The sequence below is a fragment of the Podarcis muralis genome, chromosome 15 (assembly GCF_964188315.1).
Source record: "Podarcis muralis chromosome 15, rPodMur119.hap1.1, whole genome shotgun sequence".
In the NCBI taxonomy this organism is placed as follows: Eukaryota; Metazoa; Chordata; class Lepidosauria; order Squamata; family Lacertidae; genus Podarcis; species Podarcis muralis.
Genome location: NC_135669.1, coordinates 36,906,034 through 36,921,272, shown reverse-complemented (window position 1 = coordinate 36,921,272; position 15,239 = coordinate 36,906,034). Strand labels below are relative to the sequence as shown.

Below are 15,239 nucleotides of genomic sequence, written 5' to 3'. Positions count from 1 at the left end.
TATGTTGTAGAACTCTTTAACTTTTAAAGAAACTGCCCTGTTTAGACTTGTTAGAATGACCTCTTTCAAAAATGAGGCAGTGAAAGGTGCTGTCAGAACTGGCTGTTATCTTTACCGCCTGTAACTCATTAGCTCATACAGATGGAGATAACTGGCCGAAGAACTCAGCACAGCAAGCCTTTTCAGCAATAAAGAAAATAAAAGCATTCCTGTGTAACAGGCTTCAGCACTTATCTGTTTTCTGGTACTATTTGTGCTGAACCAAAGCAGCTGCTTCCCCGAGTTAAGAGAGAACAAGCTCAACATGGCATGAAATTACTGCACTGCCATTCACATTCATTAGGTTATATTGCTCCAGCTACAAGCATGGTTGGTCTTAGAATGAATAATTAAAAGAAATGTTGCTTTGTGATTTTGTGTTGACTTTACAATATTAGCAAACTACAGCCCTATATTTGGGGAGCAGGTTTTGTGTCTGTTCAAAATTTAAAAGAAGAGTGATTTTGTGCTTGTTTGTTTTAAAGAAATAACTTCATTTATGTAAGATAACCCCAACATTAAAGCATTTTGGGGGGAAAGTGTGTTAAGTTTCTGTTTAAACATGGAACTGCTATTTAGAAAGTACAGACACTAATTCTCACATGTTGAAATTATCCCAGTTTAAGTAGTCAGATGGCTTCTTTCCTCAGTACATAACTATTTTTTGTAGAGCTTGGAGTATGGCACTTGCTGCACACAAATTGCTAATCTACATCTGTGCATTGGTGGAGAAGTATTACAAAAAACTTTTGGGGAAGCTAGCCCTCAGATTTTTGGAAAGAAAAATATTTCAAATGTGTTAAGCATTAGCTTCTAGATACCTGGATGAAAAGGCATGCTTCCGAATCAGTTTTCATATGCAAATATATTCACATGTGGATTTGGTTATCAAGGGGGAACCTGAGTATAAAATGTGGCACTTGCTGACATTTGTGTGTGTGTCATCTTTGGTACACATATGAGCAAACTGCTGTTTTTCTCAATATTTATAAAGCACAGGCTTTGCTGGCAGGAAATCCCAGGTTCTATCCTCTGCCTCTCCAGACTCTTACCCATGGGTAGGCAAACTAAGGCACGGAGGCCGTATCCGGCCCAATCGCCTTCTCAATCTGGCCCGCGGACGGTCCGGGAATCAAGAGTGTTTTTACATAAGTAGAATGTGTCCTTTTATTTAAAATGTATCTCTGGGTTATTTGTGGGGCATAGGAATTCGTTCATTCCCCCCACCACCACCCCAAATATAGTCCAGCCCCCCACAAGGTCTGAGGGACAGTGGACCGGCCTCCTGCTGAAAAAGTTTGCTGACCCCTGCTCTTACCTGGAGAACTGCTGCCAATCACTGTGGACAGTACCCAAGCTCAGGGGTGTGGGTTTTCTGGGAAATTTTCCTGTGCAAATTAAGGTAGTCATTTTGGAAATTTTTCAGCCTTCGTCAGAAAATTTTCTGATGCCCTAGAGCAGGTTTTCCCAAAAACTGGGGTCTCAAGCTATATTTGGACTACAATTCCCACTGGTCCTCCTAGGTAGAGATGATGGGAGTTGTAGTCCAAAAACAGCTGAAGGCCCAATTTTGGGAAACCTGCCCTAGAGAGTGGTGTAATTTAGAATCTTGTCTAACACTGTATTTGAAGTTGATGTTGTTCATTGTTAATAATGAACTTACAAAATAGATTTTTTTCCTGCAGAAAAGTATCACATTGGACTGAGCTAGATAGACTTGGTGTAAAGCAGCTTCCTCTGTTCCAGCATAGATAGCCTAAATTAGGAGTTGGGTGGCTTTCTTGTCTTGGGCCATTCCATATAGTTCTTGGAAGTAGCAAGCCATATATTAGTGTCTATCCTCTTCCTGAAATATTTTGTAATCATTGCAGATAGGTAGGATTTTACTATGTTTTGCATGGGGGGACATTAGCTGCCATGAAGTATCAAGGAAGACAAGGGATTCAGTGTCTTCCCCTGGCCCTCCCTCACAATGTAGACCAGAAACTGCATGTAGAACACCCCACCAGAAGATATGCACTATGGTCTAATTTGATGCCAAGGGAGCAACTTTTTTCAATAGTTTCATACAAAATTAATCTTGTTAGCAGGCAATGTTGAAAAGCAGTGTACTGTGGCAATTTAATATTGAAAAGTCTTGTAATGGGAAAGGTGTCCTAGAACTAATAGAGTAATTAAAGAGAAGAAAATGTAAGTAATCACATACTGCCATTTATTGACCAGACATTAAATAGTAGTGTACAGTTGAGGTGAATAGTTTTACTGATGGAAGACATGAGGACTTGAATGCATAGTAATCTCATTGCTGAATAACATGCAGAGTTGCCTGAAGCATGGATTGAATTCACTTTGTATACAGAATAAAATGCAGCGAGACTTGTTTAAGAATTCTACATGCCTCTCTTGATGTTCTGCTTTGAGCATCCAGATTCATCTTGATATTTTTTTTAGCATAGGTATTCTTGGGGTGGAATGAAAGAACTTGTTTGTTTAAAGTCAGATTATATGCTTAATCTTCTTCTCCTCTTCTTCAGGTCAGTAACAGATCCGCGAGATGGAAAGAGAGTTGCACTCAAAAAGATGCCCAACGTCTTCCAAAATCTGGTCTCTTGCAAAAGGGTCTTCCGTGAATTGAAGATGTTGTGTTTTTTTAAGCATGACAATGTAAGTGGCCTGCAGCTTGCTTTGCATGAACTTCAATACAAAATTCAAATACCAATGAGGCACAGCGGCAGAGGAAGCGGCTCAGGTGCCTGGGTGGACTGTTTGGGCACTGTGGAGCTTGTGTGCGCCCAAGCCACTGCATCTCTCCCAGGAGAGACACGTGGCTCAGGCGTGCTGCAGGCCCCGCGGTGAGTGTCACCTGGCATTTTGTCACCCCCCTCAGTGGTGACACCCGGGGCGACCTGCACCCACCGCACCCTCCTTCCTCCGCCCCAGTGAGGCAGGTTTTTTTTATGGACTATGGTCACACCTTCGCTATCAGGCTAAAAGCAGTTGAATTAGACTTGACTGGCTTCCTCATTTATGGCAAGTAGCAAATGCCCCCAGCGAAGTGTGCAAATGGCATATTACACCCAGTCTCTTCTCTCCCACCTTTAGGAGAGGAGTAAAGCCAATATTAGTGTCTCGGTAATGACTCTGAAATCATTACTTTAAGCTTTTTCTGAGCAAGGTGCCTAATTATGTTACCAGTGGAGATAATTTTGTTAACTTTTTAACCAGTAGGGACTGTGTGTACAACTTTTTACCTTCTTGTTTATTTGTTAAATGCAAAATCAAGCATGAACAAAGTCACTACAGAAAACAGGTTAGATACATTAAATCAAGAGACAAAAAGGGGGACCAGAGACTTCAGCAATACATTCCAGACTTTTGGTGTAATAGAAATCATAGGAACCTATAGAAATAAAAACACCATTAACATGGAGATGCCTTATTTTGGGGGTGGGGAGGGGCGAGCTGCATTTCCTGCAAACCTTAGCTTGTAAAGCTCTGCACATATTCCAATTTTATTGTATCATCAACCACCACTTATAGGCAGGGATGGGAGGAGATTGGTATAGTGTGATTGTTTACATTAATAATGCAGAGCATAACCAAACAGAAGTTTTCTCTCCTACAAGCTTTCACAAAATGCACTACCCATTAGTGAAAAGCAGCCTCTTATATCTGTGCAATTGCCATGGAGAACTTGTACACTTCATTTGTGTCGCGTGAGATTGCCAGATGTAAGAGCTGGTGCAGATGCAGTTCTGGTGCTCTGTGAATCACAGTTGGCACATGTGGAGCCACTCCTTGGCAACATGCACCCTCAACACACACTAGCTGAGATCAAGAGCTTGCTGTCACCACATCAATCATGACTGAGACTGACTAGGATTACCACCTAAACGGAAAACATTATTTTTGTTGACAAACTGGTTAATCATGGTGGAGAAGAAATAGGGAGTGAAGGTCTGGCAGGCCATTATTCCTTACTCCAAGGGCTTTGCAAACCTTCAGCATTCTTCCTGAAATCTCCTAGCTTTGTGATATTTTAATCTGTGCAAAGAATGCTTGCATTCAGTCATTCCCAAAAGTAGGCATCACCACATTAGTCTTTTCAAATGGAGGGAGCATAACCAGAAATAATCTGGTAACCCCAAAAGGTACTCAAATGCCTTACTATAAGGACCAACAAAACTCACCAGAATACCTGCTGTATTCAGTTCAGGTGGAATAGCACTCTCTGGAAAGAGCAGGTTTGTAGTCCAAGCTGCCACTGGAGGCCAAGCTACCGCAATGGTGAGGAGCACCTGTGCCCATCTACAGTTTGTTCGTCAGCTGCAGCCATTCCCAGACCAGTATCAGCCATCTATGCTCTGATAACTTTCCATAGATTCCCCATATTACAGTGCATTCCATGTGGCACTTCCCACGAAAGCAGCTGCAGCAAGATTCTGCTGCCTGCTAGTTAGTGGGTGCAGCCCGACAGGGTCATATCTCTGAAGGGGCACTGCACTGACAGCTGGTAAGCTACCAGGCCCAACACAAGGGGTTGACGTCAGTCTGTAAAATCCTAGATGGCCTGGGACCTAAATACTTGGCAGGACACCTTCTCTCGTACCTGGTATTCCAAGCCCTAAGATCTGTCTGAAAGTCCCTGCTTGTGTCCCCGCCAGCTAGTGTGGTGGGCAGAACAGTCATAAAAGATGGGGCATTTTCGGTGGTTGCACCCAATTTAAGGCACTTCCTCCTGATTGAGAGATGACTATCCTCCACATTAGAGGTATTTAGATGACAGGTCCAAATATTTATCCAGGTCTTTGAAACCTGATCATTTTGATGCTGATTGGAGTTGTAATGGATTTATGGTTTTATTATATATTATATATTTTTCATTACCATGTACAGTGGTACCTCAGGTTACATACGCTTCAGGTTACAGACTCCGCTAACCCAGAAATAGTGCTTCAGGTTAAGAACTTTGCTTCAGGATGAGAACAGAAATCGTGCTCCAGCGGCAGCAGGAGGCCCCATTAGCTAAAGTGGTGCTTCAGGTTAAGAACAGTTTCAGGTTAAGTACGGACCTCCGGAACGAATTAAGTACTTAACCTGAGGTACCACTGTACATTGCTGCTTGTTGTTGTTGTTGTTTATACCCTTTTTTCCTGTGATGGGACTCAAGGCAGCTTACAGATAAAAAACAGATAAAACCAACAATCGCTATAAACATAGAAAAACCAATCATAAAAAAATCAAACATTACTAGAATTAAAACTATATACATGTATAAAATCTGTTAAAACATACAAATAATTACAATAAAAACAGCATGGTGTTTATTAAAAGCAGTCAATTCCCAAAATCCTGTTGGGAACAAGATCTTCACCTGCCAGCAGAAGGACCAGGAGGGAGCCCGTCTAGTTTTTCTAGGCAGGGAGAATTTTGGAGGAGACTCCAAGAAGGCCCTTTCCAGTGTCCCCATGAAGCTCCCTTGTTCTCATTTGGAGGAAAGGTGGGATATGAAAACTCTGAAATAAAATGAAGTAAATTTGTTGCAAAGAGGAGGAAGTTAAGTTGCAAATACTTAAGTGTAATAAAGTTGCAGACTTTGGAGAAGACCTTGCCTAAGAAGTTATGAGCAAAAATATTGTGCATATAGTCTGTGGGTTCAGAAAATCTGAATAAAGCTGACATAAAGGATTATGACATACATAGCAATACAAGGACCATCATTTGCTGGAAACGTCAGTTCTGCAATTTTTTCTTTGATCAGACATCAGTAGTGCCCTTTTTCTTTGTGAAGACCTCTCAACTTTGCATCTCTCCCCTCAAACAAAGGTGGAGGCAGCATAGTTGTGAGTTGAAAAGAAAGCCTTGTCTTTGATTTCACAGTTGCTTCTCTAAAGTGAGGATTTCTGGTGTATTTCACGTAACCAAATCAGCTTCCCCCTTGTTTTGTAGGTGCTCTCTGCTCTCGACATACTCCAGCCACCACACATTGACTACTTTGAAGAAATGTATCCTAAACACTAAGTAAACAGTCTTAAATGAGGTAGGTATTGATTTGACTCCAGCCTATAAAAATGCCTGCTGCTTTTGAATTTCTTAATCTTTGAGCTTTCTGGCCTCTGGAAAGGTGGTAGGTAAGCCAGCTGTCATAGCCCATATGGCAAGTGGCTGCTGATCAGTAGGGGAGTTAGGGAGGCGGGTGTGAGTGTAAGTATTTGTGGTCATCTTTAGACAACATAAATGAATAAATTCTAGTCCCATCGGTAAGGGTTTAGAGTGCACCACTTCCCCCTTATCTACTGAAAATGTGTAGGAGATTTCCCCCCAAATGGCTGCAGATAAATGATTTTGTAATGCATTGTTGCTGACATAATAGTTTTGAAACATGTGACTGTGCTTTGAAGCACATGCAGAATGGAGTTAGTTACATCATCATTGGTTTCAAAGTGTTACGGTCAAAGTGTAGATTCCTTTTTCTTTACCCTTTTAATGCTTGCTTATGACCAAAGAGTATTCTGATTTTCAATACTGTATGGAATAAAGGGGTGGTATTTAGTTCATATTGTATAACAGAGCATAAGTCTGTAGTTGCCTGGCTTTGCAATCTATGATACGTTACTTGAGCAGTGACCCAGTACTGTTGGTACTCTGGCTATATTTTAGATGTTTTCGGCAGCAGGTTATCTTGGGTTCATAAGATGCTTCTGGTTAAGATCATTGCCAGGAATTGGCTTTTGTTCAGTTCTGACCTTTAAAGGCTCAACTACATATGACACGAGAAGTCTGTGATCAGGATCTCTTGCTGTCTTCTAAAAACTCAATAGCAGCTGAAGATAAACCGTTTATCTTTCCACTCCTTCCACCTTTGGTGGTGTTGGTGTGTGTGTGTGTGTGTGTGTGTGTGTGTGTGTGTGTGTGTGTGGTTAAGCAACAAAATTGCTTGGTGGCATCACCTTTGATGCCAAGATACTGATCAGATTCATATTCTGTCACTCACACATGCTTACATGCTAACACAGCTGTCACCTACCCCTGCTAATCAGTGTGGGTTTTTAACCTACAGGAGATTCTTGATTAGGTCTTGTTTAGTAATCACATTTAGTTTGGCTTTAGGTTCAAAATGGTACAATAAAAAAGGCTTGTGGATCTTCCAGTGTAGAGGGGCTAAATGTTCAGATTTGATCCTCAGCTCCTCAAATTAAAATCTCCCAGGTGTCTAAGAACTTGGCCTTATAACAGATAATGTATATGGGCTGAGAGGACATGTAATTAACAAATTATGATCCTTGCTTCTTGTTGGCTTCAATAACTTTTTCTGTATTTGCATTATTTGTGGATATGCTGTGCATGTAGAAATGATATATTTCTAAGGACCTCACCCCCAGTTTCTTAAATACTTGCATTGTTCAGAAAGTGAATTTGCTAATATTCCTTTTGTCAGTTCAAAGAGGATGTAGATTGGTATCCACCTAGCCAAGGACAGTGATTTAAATAAGAATTGTTTTTGTTCCTCTTAGGGAGTTTACCAGCTTACAGTGCTAAAGATCTTAATGGCAACAGTCTGCCTAGACTCATCCGGCTAATCTATTACTATATTTAGAGTTAACTTAAAACATTAGAGCAGATGAAAAGATAATTGCTGCAAAACGTTTGGAAAAGGCTTTGCCAGGTCTTATTTGGGTGAGTAAAAGACACAAAGTAGACAGGCAGAGCAGTGTTGGATATAATTTGTGCTCCCTGCCCCCCCAAAAAAGCATTCATTTCTGGGTAGATTTTACAAATCTTTGAACTGTTAAAAATACCAGGTTGATGACAAAGTGCCACATACTTTAAAACATAGTTTGGAGGGTTTAATGGTGGCTTGAGACTGTAACAATAATCAATAACTGTATTTTTCCATGTATAAGACAATATTTTTTCCTTAGAAATAATAGGCAAAAATTGTGGGTCTTCTTATACATGGATAGCAGAGGGGGAATGGGTGATTGGTGACAACAGCCAGCAGGAGATTGGCAGCGGTGATTGGGCGTGTGATTGGTTGCTGCCTCAAGGCCTGCTGACGATTTGCTGCAGCAATTGGGTGATTGATTTACGGCAGCGGTGAGGCATGCGTGCAGTCTTCTGTGGATTTGTCAAGTGGGCAGGTGGGCTTTTGGCATTGAGCGTGCAGATGATTGGTGTCTGTGGCGATGTGTGCAATTTGCAGTGGTGGGCATGCTGTACAGCGATTGGTAGTGGTGACACCCCCCCCCCCAAAAAGCTCAATTTCCCACCAAAACTTTGGTCAATTTCCCTCCAAAAAATTATTGTTGCATTCCCCCCAAAAATAGGAGTCGTCTTATACATGGGAGCGTCTTATACACAGAAAAATACGGTACCACAAGTGACTCCTGCACACGATACGAGTGCCACAGCTCCAATTCTGACCAGACTTGTTGATATTCACGCTCTTCTAAAGCCAATACCTCTTCAGAGCAAGGGTCTTTCCTTTACTAGAGTAATAAAGGGGAACTCAGAAATGGCTTGGGTGATTTATAGCTGATAGTAATTTACTAGTTTTATCTTTACTGGTTCTGTCATCTTTTATCTCCTACTCTTAAGACTTAACACTGGGAAAGGCATGGGTGGGGAAGCAAACCTCATTGCTCAAATTGCTTCTTAAAATACATAATAACAACACACATGTTGCTTGTATAAGCCCTTCTTGGAAGGAGATGAAAAGCTTGTATAAGATGACAACTGTGGCAATAAACAAGGTGGCGAAGAAACATCCAGATGTTCCTGACTATTGGAACTCTCCTCATCACTATTGAGAGTATGCAGTGCAAGGCAAGAAGGCAGGTGGGCTGCATTAAATGGCCAGAAGGTGTTTGAATGGGGCTGATCAAATGATTTGCTGCAGATCAAACTTTTACTACAAAGCAGGCTCTTGTGAAACTTTTCTTTTCATTTAGACCTAAAACTTATTACTGGGGCACAACAATTGTAGTGGTGGAAAGCCATAACTCTTTTAATATTTCCTTGAAAACCAAATTTCTAAATCCCTCTAAGTGGGAGCAGGTAACCCTTATAAAGGACTAAAAATATATTCAAATTCCTAGGAGCCAAAATCAGATATTTGAATTCTTAGCAGCTGAATACTTCGGCACCAAAAGAAGCAGGAACCAACGCTATAAATACTGGGTAAAATGGAGATGCAGTCCTGGTGCTTAGAGACTAGGTGTCAGGTATTTTTCCAGCCGTGACCTTATGGTGTACTGAAAGAGAGATAATCTGTGCTTGCAAGCAACATACACTGCATCAGAGAAGAATGCTGAAAAGGCACAAGTCCTAGATAATATAGGCAAACCCACCCATTGCTATACTTAATGCTTTTGGCACATACAGAAGTTATCCTGTTCCTCAGTGTGATTCAGCATTGCATGTTGGAGAAAGGCAAGGTCTGCTCCTTTTGCTGTTGGTTAGCTGCTTTTACCACTAGATAGAGGCAGATGGCTGGGGCCCTACAGAATGTTAGAAAGGATCGCCTTCCCTGAGTCCTCTGTGATCTACCCAGTGCAGCTTTAGATAAGGACCTCTGAGTAGAAAATGCAAACTCTGTTGTACAGAGATATCTTCTTTCCCACAATGGACACTGGAAAATATTTCTGAAAAGATGGCGTTCTTAGGGGTGTTTTACCCTCCTCCACTATGAATTATTGCTTATAACCGCATCCTAGCTTGACTCCCATTTGAGATGTTGGTTTGAGGTGATGGAAGTGTTGTTCTGTTGCACTTAACTCATGATGAAAATCAAAAGTTTTGGGGCGAGTTTCTAATCTATGGGGCTTGGGAGGAGGAAACAAATATGATGAACAACCAGCTTCAACCCAATGGAGCATGATTTGCTTTAGATCAGCCTCCAGCCCAGCCCCCACCCTTTGAGCCTGGGGAAAGATTTGGAATTTTAAGAAAATGTCACGGGTACTATAAAATACCCATTTGATTAATTATATATATGGGAGGCTCCCCCCTCAAGCCTAATTGCAACAAGGGAAGGGGGATTTGGGGGTGGGGCGGTCACAGCTGGAAACCCCTTGAAATTGCTCTACTCTGTTGTAATTCAGCTTCAAGAAAAGCTATTGTAGTTAGTAAAAAGGCTTCTTTGAAGCCTAATTATGGTGTGAGAGAGGTGTTTTCAGTGTGTTTAGGTGGGGGTGGAATAGCTGGGGAGGGGAGAGAGTAGCTTCTTCCTTCAGCTGCACTCCCTCCCTCTGAAAATGCCCCATGTGCTGTAATCGGGCAAGCTTAATTCCAGCAGGGAAAGAAGAGGTGGGCAGGATCTGGTGGGTGCCAGGGAAGGTCTCTGTGGGCCTATGGCTGGTGACCTATAGTGATAAAGCACTGTGTGCATGATGCCTTACAGAGCAACAGAAGACAGATCTCTGACTTAAGGAGCTAAGCCCAAAATTGAGGAAAGGGAGGCCACAGAGGGATCGGGTAGAGATGAGGGTAAACCGACTTTGTTTTAGTAAGGGATGAGCAGCAGATATCATGCATTTTACATGCAAAAAGGACCCTGATTAGATCCCTGCAACTGCAGGTAGGGCTGCTCTCTACAACCTTGGAGAGATGCTTCCAGTCATCACCTTTCATTCAATATAAGGCAGCTTCCTACAATCCTGTACATCACAGAAAAGATGGGATCTGTCCTCCCTCATAGGATCCAGTTGCTTTTCTACCCCGGCCCTCTCTGTGTGGTTGCAGGTAGGTCTCAGGGCTTTATAAAGTCATCTTGCAGGGGGAACGCAGTCCATGAGCAGCTGCCAGTTGGCCATCTGCACTCTCTAGGCAAATGTTTGCCTGAGGCAGATGAATAAAATATTGCCTGTATTGTCACGAATGCTTGCCTATAGGGTGTTGGGCAAGAATTTTTTTATTTTATTTTTTTAGTGTAGGAAAATAGGCAATCAGATGGAAGTAATGCATTTCCCAGAGACCCTGACATCTTACTGCCTTTTTGTTTTTCACTTCATTGAGCTGGCTTTGTCAACTAGTTTCGGCATGGTACGAAAAAAGCAGTGCCTATGGTGTAATGAAGCTTGGCTTTCTTTTATTAACCACATGCACTAAGAGCTTGAGCAAGGAAGTTGAGCAATGATATGTTGTAAGCATGTCAGTGTACAAAATTGGAAATGCCAGTTTCCTCAATTTACAAGTTGGGTGGGGAAACCCTTTCAAGTTTTAATTATTTAAATCTTAGTTTGCGTAAGAGATCAAAACCTTAATCTGTTCAGGCATTTCCATCGTATTTAAAAGACGCTTCAAGTGATGTAGCTAAAGTGAAACTATTAGGATTCACTTTTAACAGTTCACATTGAAACACTGCTAGTTCTGTGTTGCTACATGTTATCATCAACACAGTCCAAAGAGAACAAGAGCTGCAATAAGGTGTATATATTAGACAATGTAAGCATTTTCCCTGCTGATTAAGTCAACTACATGGAACTGTAAACTGAAATTAACTCACAACCTGGTACAAAGGAATAGTGCTAGGATCTTACAGCTTAGAAGGTGGTTCTATGTGGGTTTCAGACTCTTGACCAGAGTGAAAGGAGCCTTCATAAATTTAAATAAACAGCCAGATAAGGTCACTAATTCTTTTTTGGTTGTCAAGAGCTTCATGAGGTGGCTGTTCTGATCGTTGGAATGCATAAGGGAGTAGAGGAAATTATTTGCTTTAAAAAGTGAATCTACTTCTATTCCAGCTTTGTCTGTTTGGGCAACTGGACACTCTGAATTCTGGAAGTAATGCCATTGTGTGTGTTTTTTATGCTTTTGTCCCAACTCCATTCCACCCAACTTGCTCAGAGCTGCTGTGGGAGCTTAAAAAGCAGAGGCAGCAAAATGTGATGCATCAAATGTAGCAAAGTGTGGACTCCCAAGCAAAAGGGTCAGTGGCAACCATAGGCCCAGTAGTAAGTTAATGGCCATATGCTGGTGTAATACATCCCTGGGCTTGCAGGTGGCAAAACAGCACAACTCCCCGCACAATAATAAACAAGTTCATTATTTCCTTCATGGTTTGCTTATGTCAGGTCCAACAGGTTTTTGTTGTACTTCAGAAACTTTTGAGAAGCATTTACCCACAGTAGAGAAGACTGATACAGCCCACTGTGGCATTATACTACAAACAAGTCTAGGAGGAACTACCCCCCCCCCCCTTTGTAAATCAGTGGCTAATTTTCAGTCAATCCAGAAGTTCACAATAATTTTGGTTGTCCTTTTCCAACTCTACAATTTCCTTTTTCAGCTGCGGCGACCAGAACTGAACACTGTATTCCAGAAATGAGCACAGTATTCAAAATGCAGTCACACCATAGTTTTGTATAACAGCATTATGACATTGACAGTTTCAATCCTTTCTTAACAATCCTCAACATGAATTAGCCTTTTTCACAGCTGCCAAACACTGGATTAACATATGCATTGAGTTATCCACCACAAATCCTAAGATCTCCTTCCTTGGTCAGTCACTACCAGTTCAGACCCCTTAAGCACATATGCGAAGTAAGGGGTTTTGTTTTTTTTTTGCCCCACTGTGCATCATTTTACACTTACTTACACTGAATCACATTTTCCATTTTACTACAGCCCAGTCATCCAGTTTGGAGATACCCTTTTGGAACTCCTCACAGTCCCTTTTTATTTTTGTTTATATCCCACCTTCCTTTCACCATGGAACCAAAGGCAGTGTATGTGTTGTTCCCAGGTGGTCACCTCCTTAGTTTCAGCAAGTTGGTGGCCTCAGGTGCCTTCAGGCTATACCCTGGGACTTTCTTAACACTCCAAACAAATTGGTGTCATCAGTGAATTTGGGTACCTCACTTCTCACTCTCAACTCTTAAGTCATATATATGCACAAGTTAAAAAGCACAGTTTCCGACACTGATCTTTGAGGTTCCCCCGTACTTCTTTCATCCCTCCATTGTGCGTACTGTAAGTCTTCATAATTCTTTCTCCTTAGTGATCATGTTATTTATATGTGTTGGTATTATGATGCATGCTGTTTGCTCTGTTGCTAAAAATACAAAAATAAGAACTGTTTGCCCAGAGATCATAGCAGGACAAAAAAAAATAAATAAACAAATGAACATATGTACTGTAGGCAATGCTATCTCTGTTTTATTACCTTTCAAGTCAATCTATACACAGCTTCAGTGTCTCTTCTTAGTGAGTGTGTCTCTTCTAGGTTTTGAAGCTCTGGCATGAATATGATACAATAAAATATTGGCAGGCTTGTCCCTTTTTAGCATCTCCCACGTGATAAAACTTGAAATGAGGCAATTGTAGAGAGCTGCAAATATTCTGTGAGGCACCTGCAAGGGTATGAGTTGAGTGCTTTGTCCTTCTGTCTTTTGTTCTTTCATGTCCCTGCTTTTTGTCAAGCTGAACTCCAGCAGGAAAGATGCTGAGGGCAGATATGCCAGCTGAATGTGTCTCTGGAGCATTGCCTTTTCCCCTTGCCCTCCTCCCAAGTTTCCCTTCTTTCATATAGTTCAATGGAAACAAGAGGTGGTAGGGCAACTGCTGGTTAGTGCTTCTTGTAACACAGTGCCAACGAACCTGCAGGCCTCTAGATACTGTTGGGACTCCAACTTCCATCAGCTCCAGGCAGCATTGGCAGTGGCTAGGGATGATAGGTGTTGTAGTTCAATAACCTCTGGAGAGCCACATGTTCCCCACCCCTGTTGTAACAGCTGGTGTTGATCTATATATCAGTTTCTTTGCTTCAGTTGTTCATCGTTCTTTCCATTCCACTAGAAGAAATTGTAATGGAGAGACAGAAGAAACTGCACCCTTCCCCTACCCTGTAACATACTAAATATGTGTGCCTTCCTTTCCTTGTATTCAGTTAATGGATTTTTTAATCGTTTAAGTTGTTTTGTTTTCTAATACTAACAATTTTCAATAAGCTTTAAATATGTAAGTGCTTTTGAAAAAAATGTGGTGGTATTGATCCCAAATGGATTCTTTTACCATCATGTTGTTTTTTGGATGTTATCAGTTGCAGTTTCACCCTTTGTCTAAGACTTGGTTTCCCTAACAACAATGAGGTGTTTGAGTCTGAGGTCTTTGTAAGGTGACTTCCAGCTACTTCTTCAAAGGGCTGTCATTGCTTAGCATGTTTGATAGTAATTAGTTCTAGCAGGAACACTTTGATTCAGAGAGAGGCATTTCTAATTGTCACAGAGCCTGAGTAAACTTAAAAAACAACCACCCTAAAAACTTGATAGTGGAATGAAGACACTTGCAAATCAACGTTGAAATATAAACTAGGCCAAGGGCATTCATTTCTGTGGACTGTTGTCTAACCTTAGCCACTTCTGTGTTAACAATTCTTCACATTTTTGTGCAACCCTCAGTAATAAAACTTGCAAGGTGGCTTGCTTCTAGTCTCCTTCCATGCACACAGGTTTGCAGTGTTCTGCTTGGGGCTATAAAGGTGTTAAAGGGCCAGGCCAGGGGGTTTAATTTATATTGGAAGTAAAATGGATGTGGGTTGACAAGTGAGGATGAGGGTGGATTGGTAGGTGACAAATGGTGGTGGAAAGAAAACTAAGATGGTGGAGCATGGCTCATTGGTTTAGCACATGATTTGGATGCAAATGGTCCCTGGTTTTGTGCCCAACATCTCCAGCTAAAGAAACTCTACTTGAGGTGTTGAAGTCCCACTACCAGTTCAAATTAGACATAGTCAGAAAACATCAAGTTTATTGCTAGATGACAGGAGGGTATCTAGTTGCATTTTACTGTTCTTCTTGGTGGGCTGAGGATCATTACATGTGGCAAACTGCAGGAGGGGCTGCTCTTCTAAGCACATAATGATAGATGGCATAGGGAACAGCTTAAAGATGAGAGTCCGAGATAAAATTATTTGAACTGGAGGGAGAGATTGAGAAGTGTGGCACAAGAAAAGAAGAGAAGCTTTAGGTCAGGCACTATGAAGTGCAAGGTTAAAAACGTAATGGCTAGAACTTTGAGATGTTCAGCTTAATGCCATCCCATAATACAGCAAGCATTTGAAAGAGAAATGGGCAAAGCTGTGGCTTGCATGATCTGGCTGTTGGCAGAAGATCTTAGTCGGCCTGTGTGCTTTCACAAGTACAAGGGGTGTTCACCACTGACATGTTCATTGATCACTTGGTCAAGCTTCACAACAG

The 15,239-nt window shown here is 41.5% G+C and overlaps 1 protein-coding gene across 2 annotated transcripts in view; it reads left to right on the top strand.

Annotated features, from left to right (window-relative positions):
* The window catches only part of NLK (nemo like kinase), a 98,473-nt gene that overhangs the window by 56,467 nt on the left and 26,767 nt on the right, over positions 1-15,239 (top strand). For both annotated transcript variants that reach the window (XM_028708935.2, XM_028708934.2), the window contains exons 2-3: positions 2,574-2,703; positions 5,989-6,044. In XM_028708935.2, the coding sequence (XP_028564768.1) occupies positions 2,574-2,703; positions 5,989-6,044 (186 nt within the window). The remainder of the gene's footprint in view (positions 1-2,573; positions 2,704-5,988; positions 6,045-15,239) is intronic.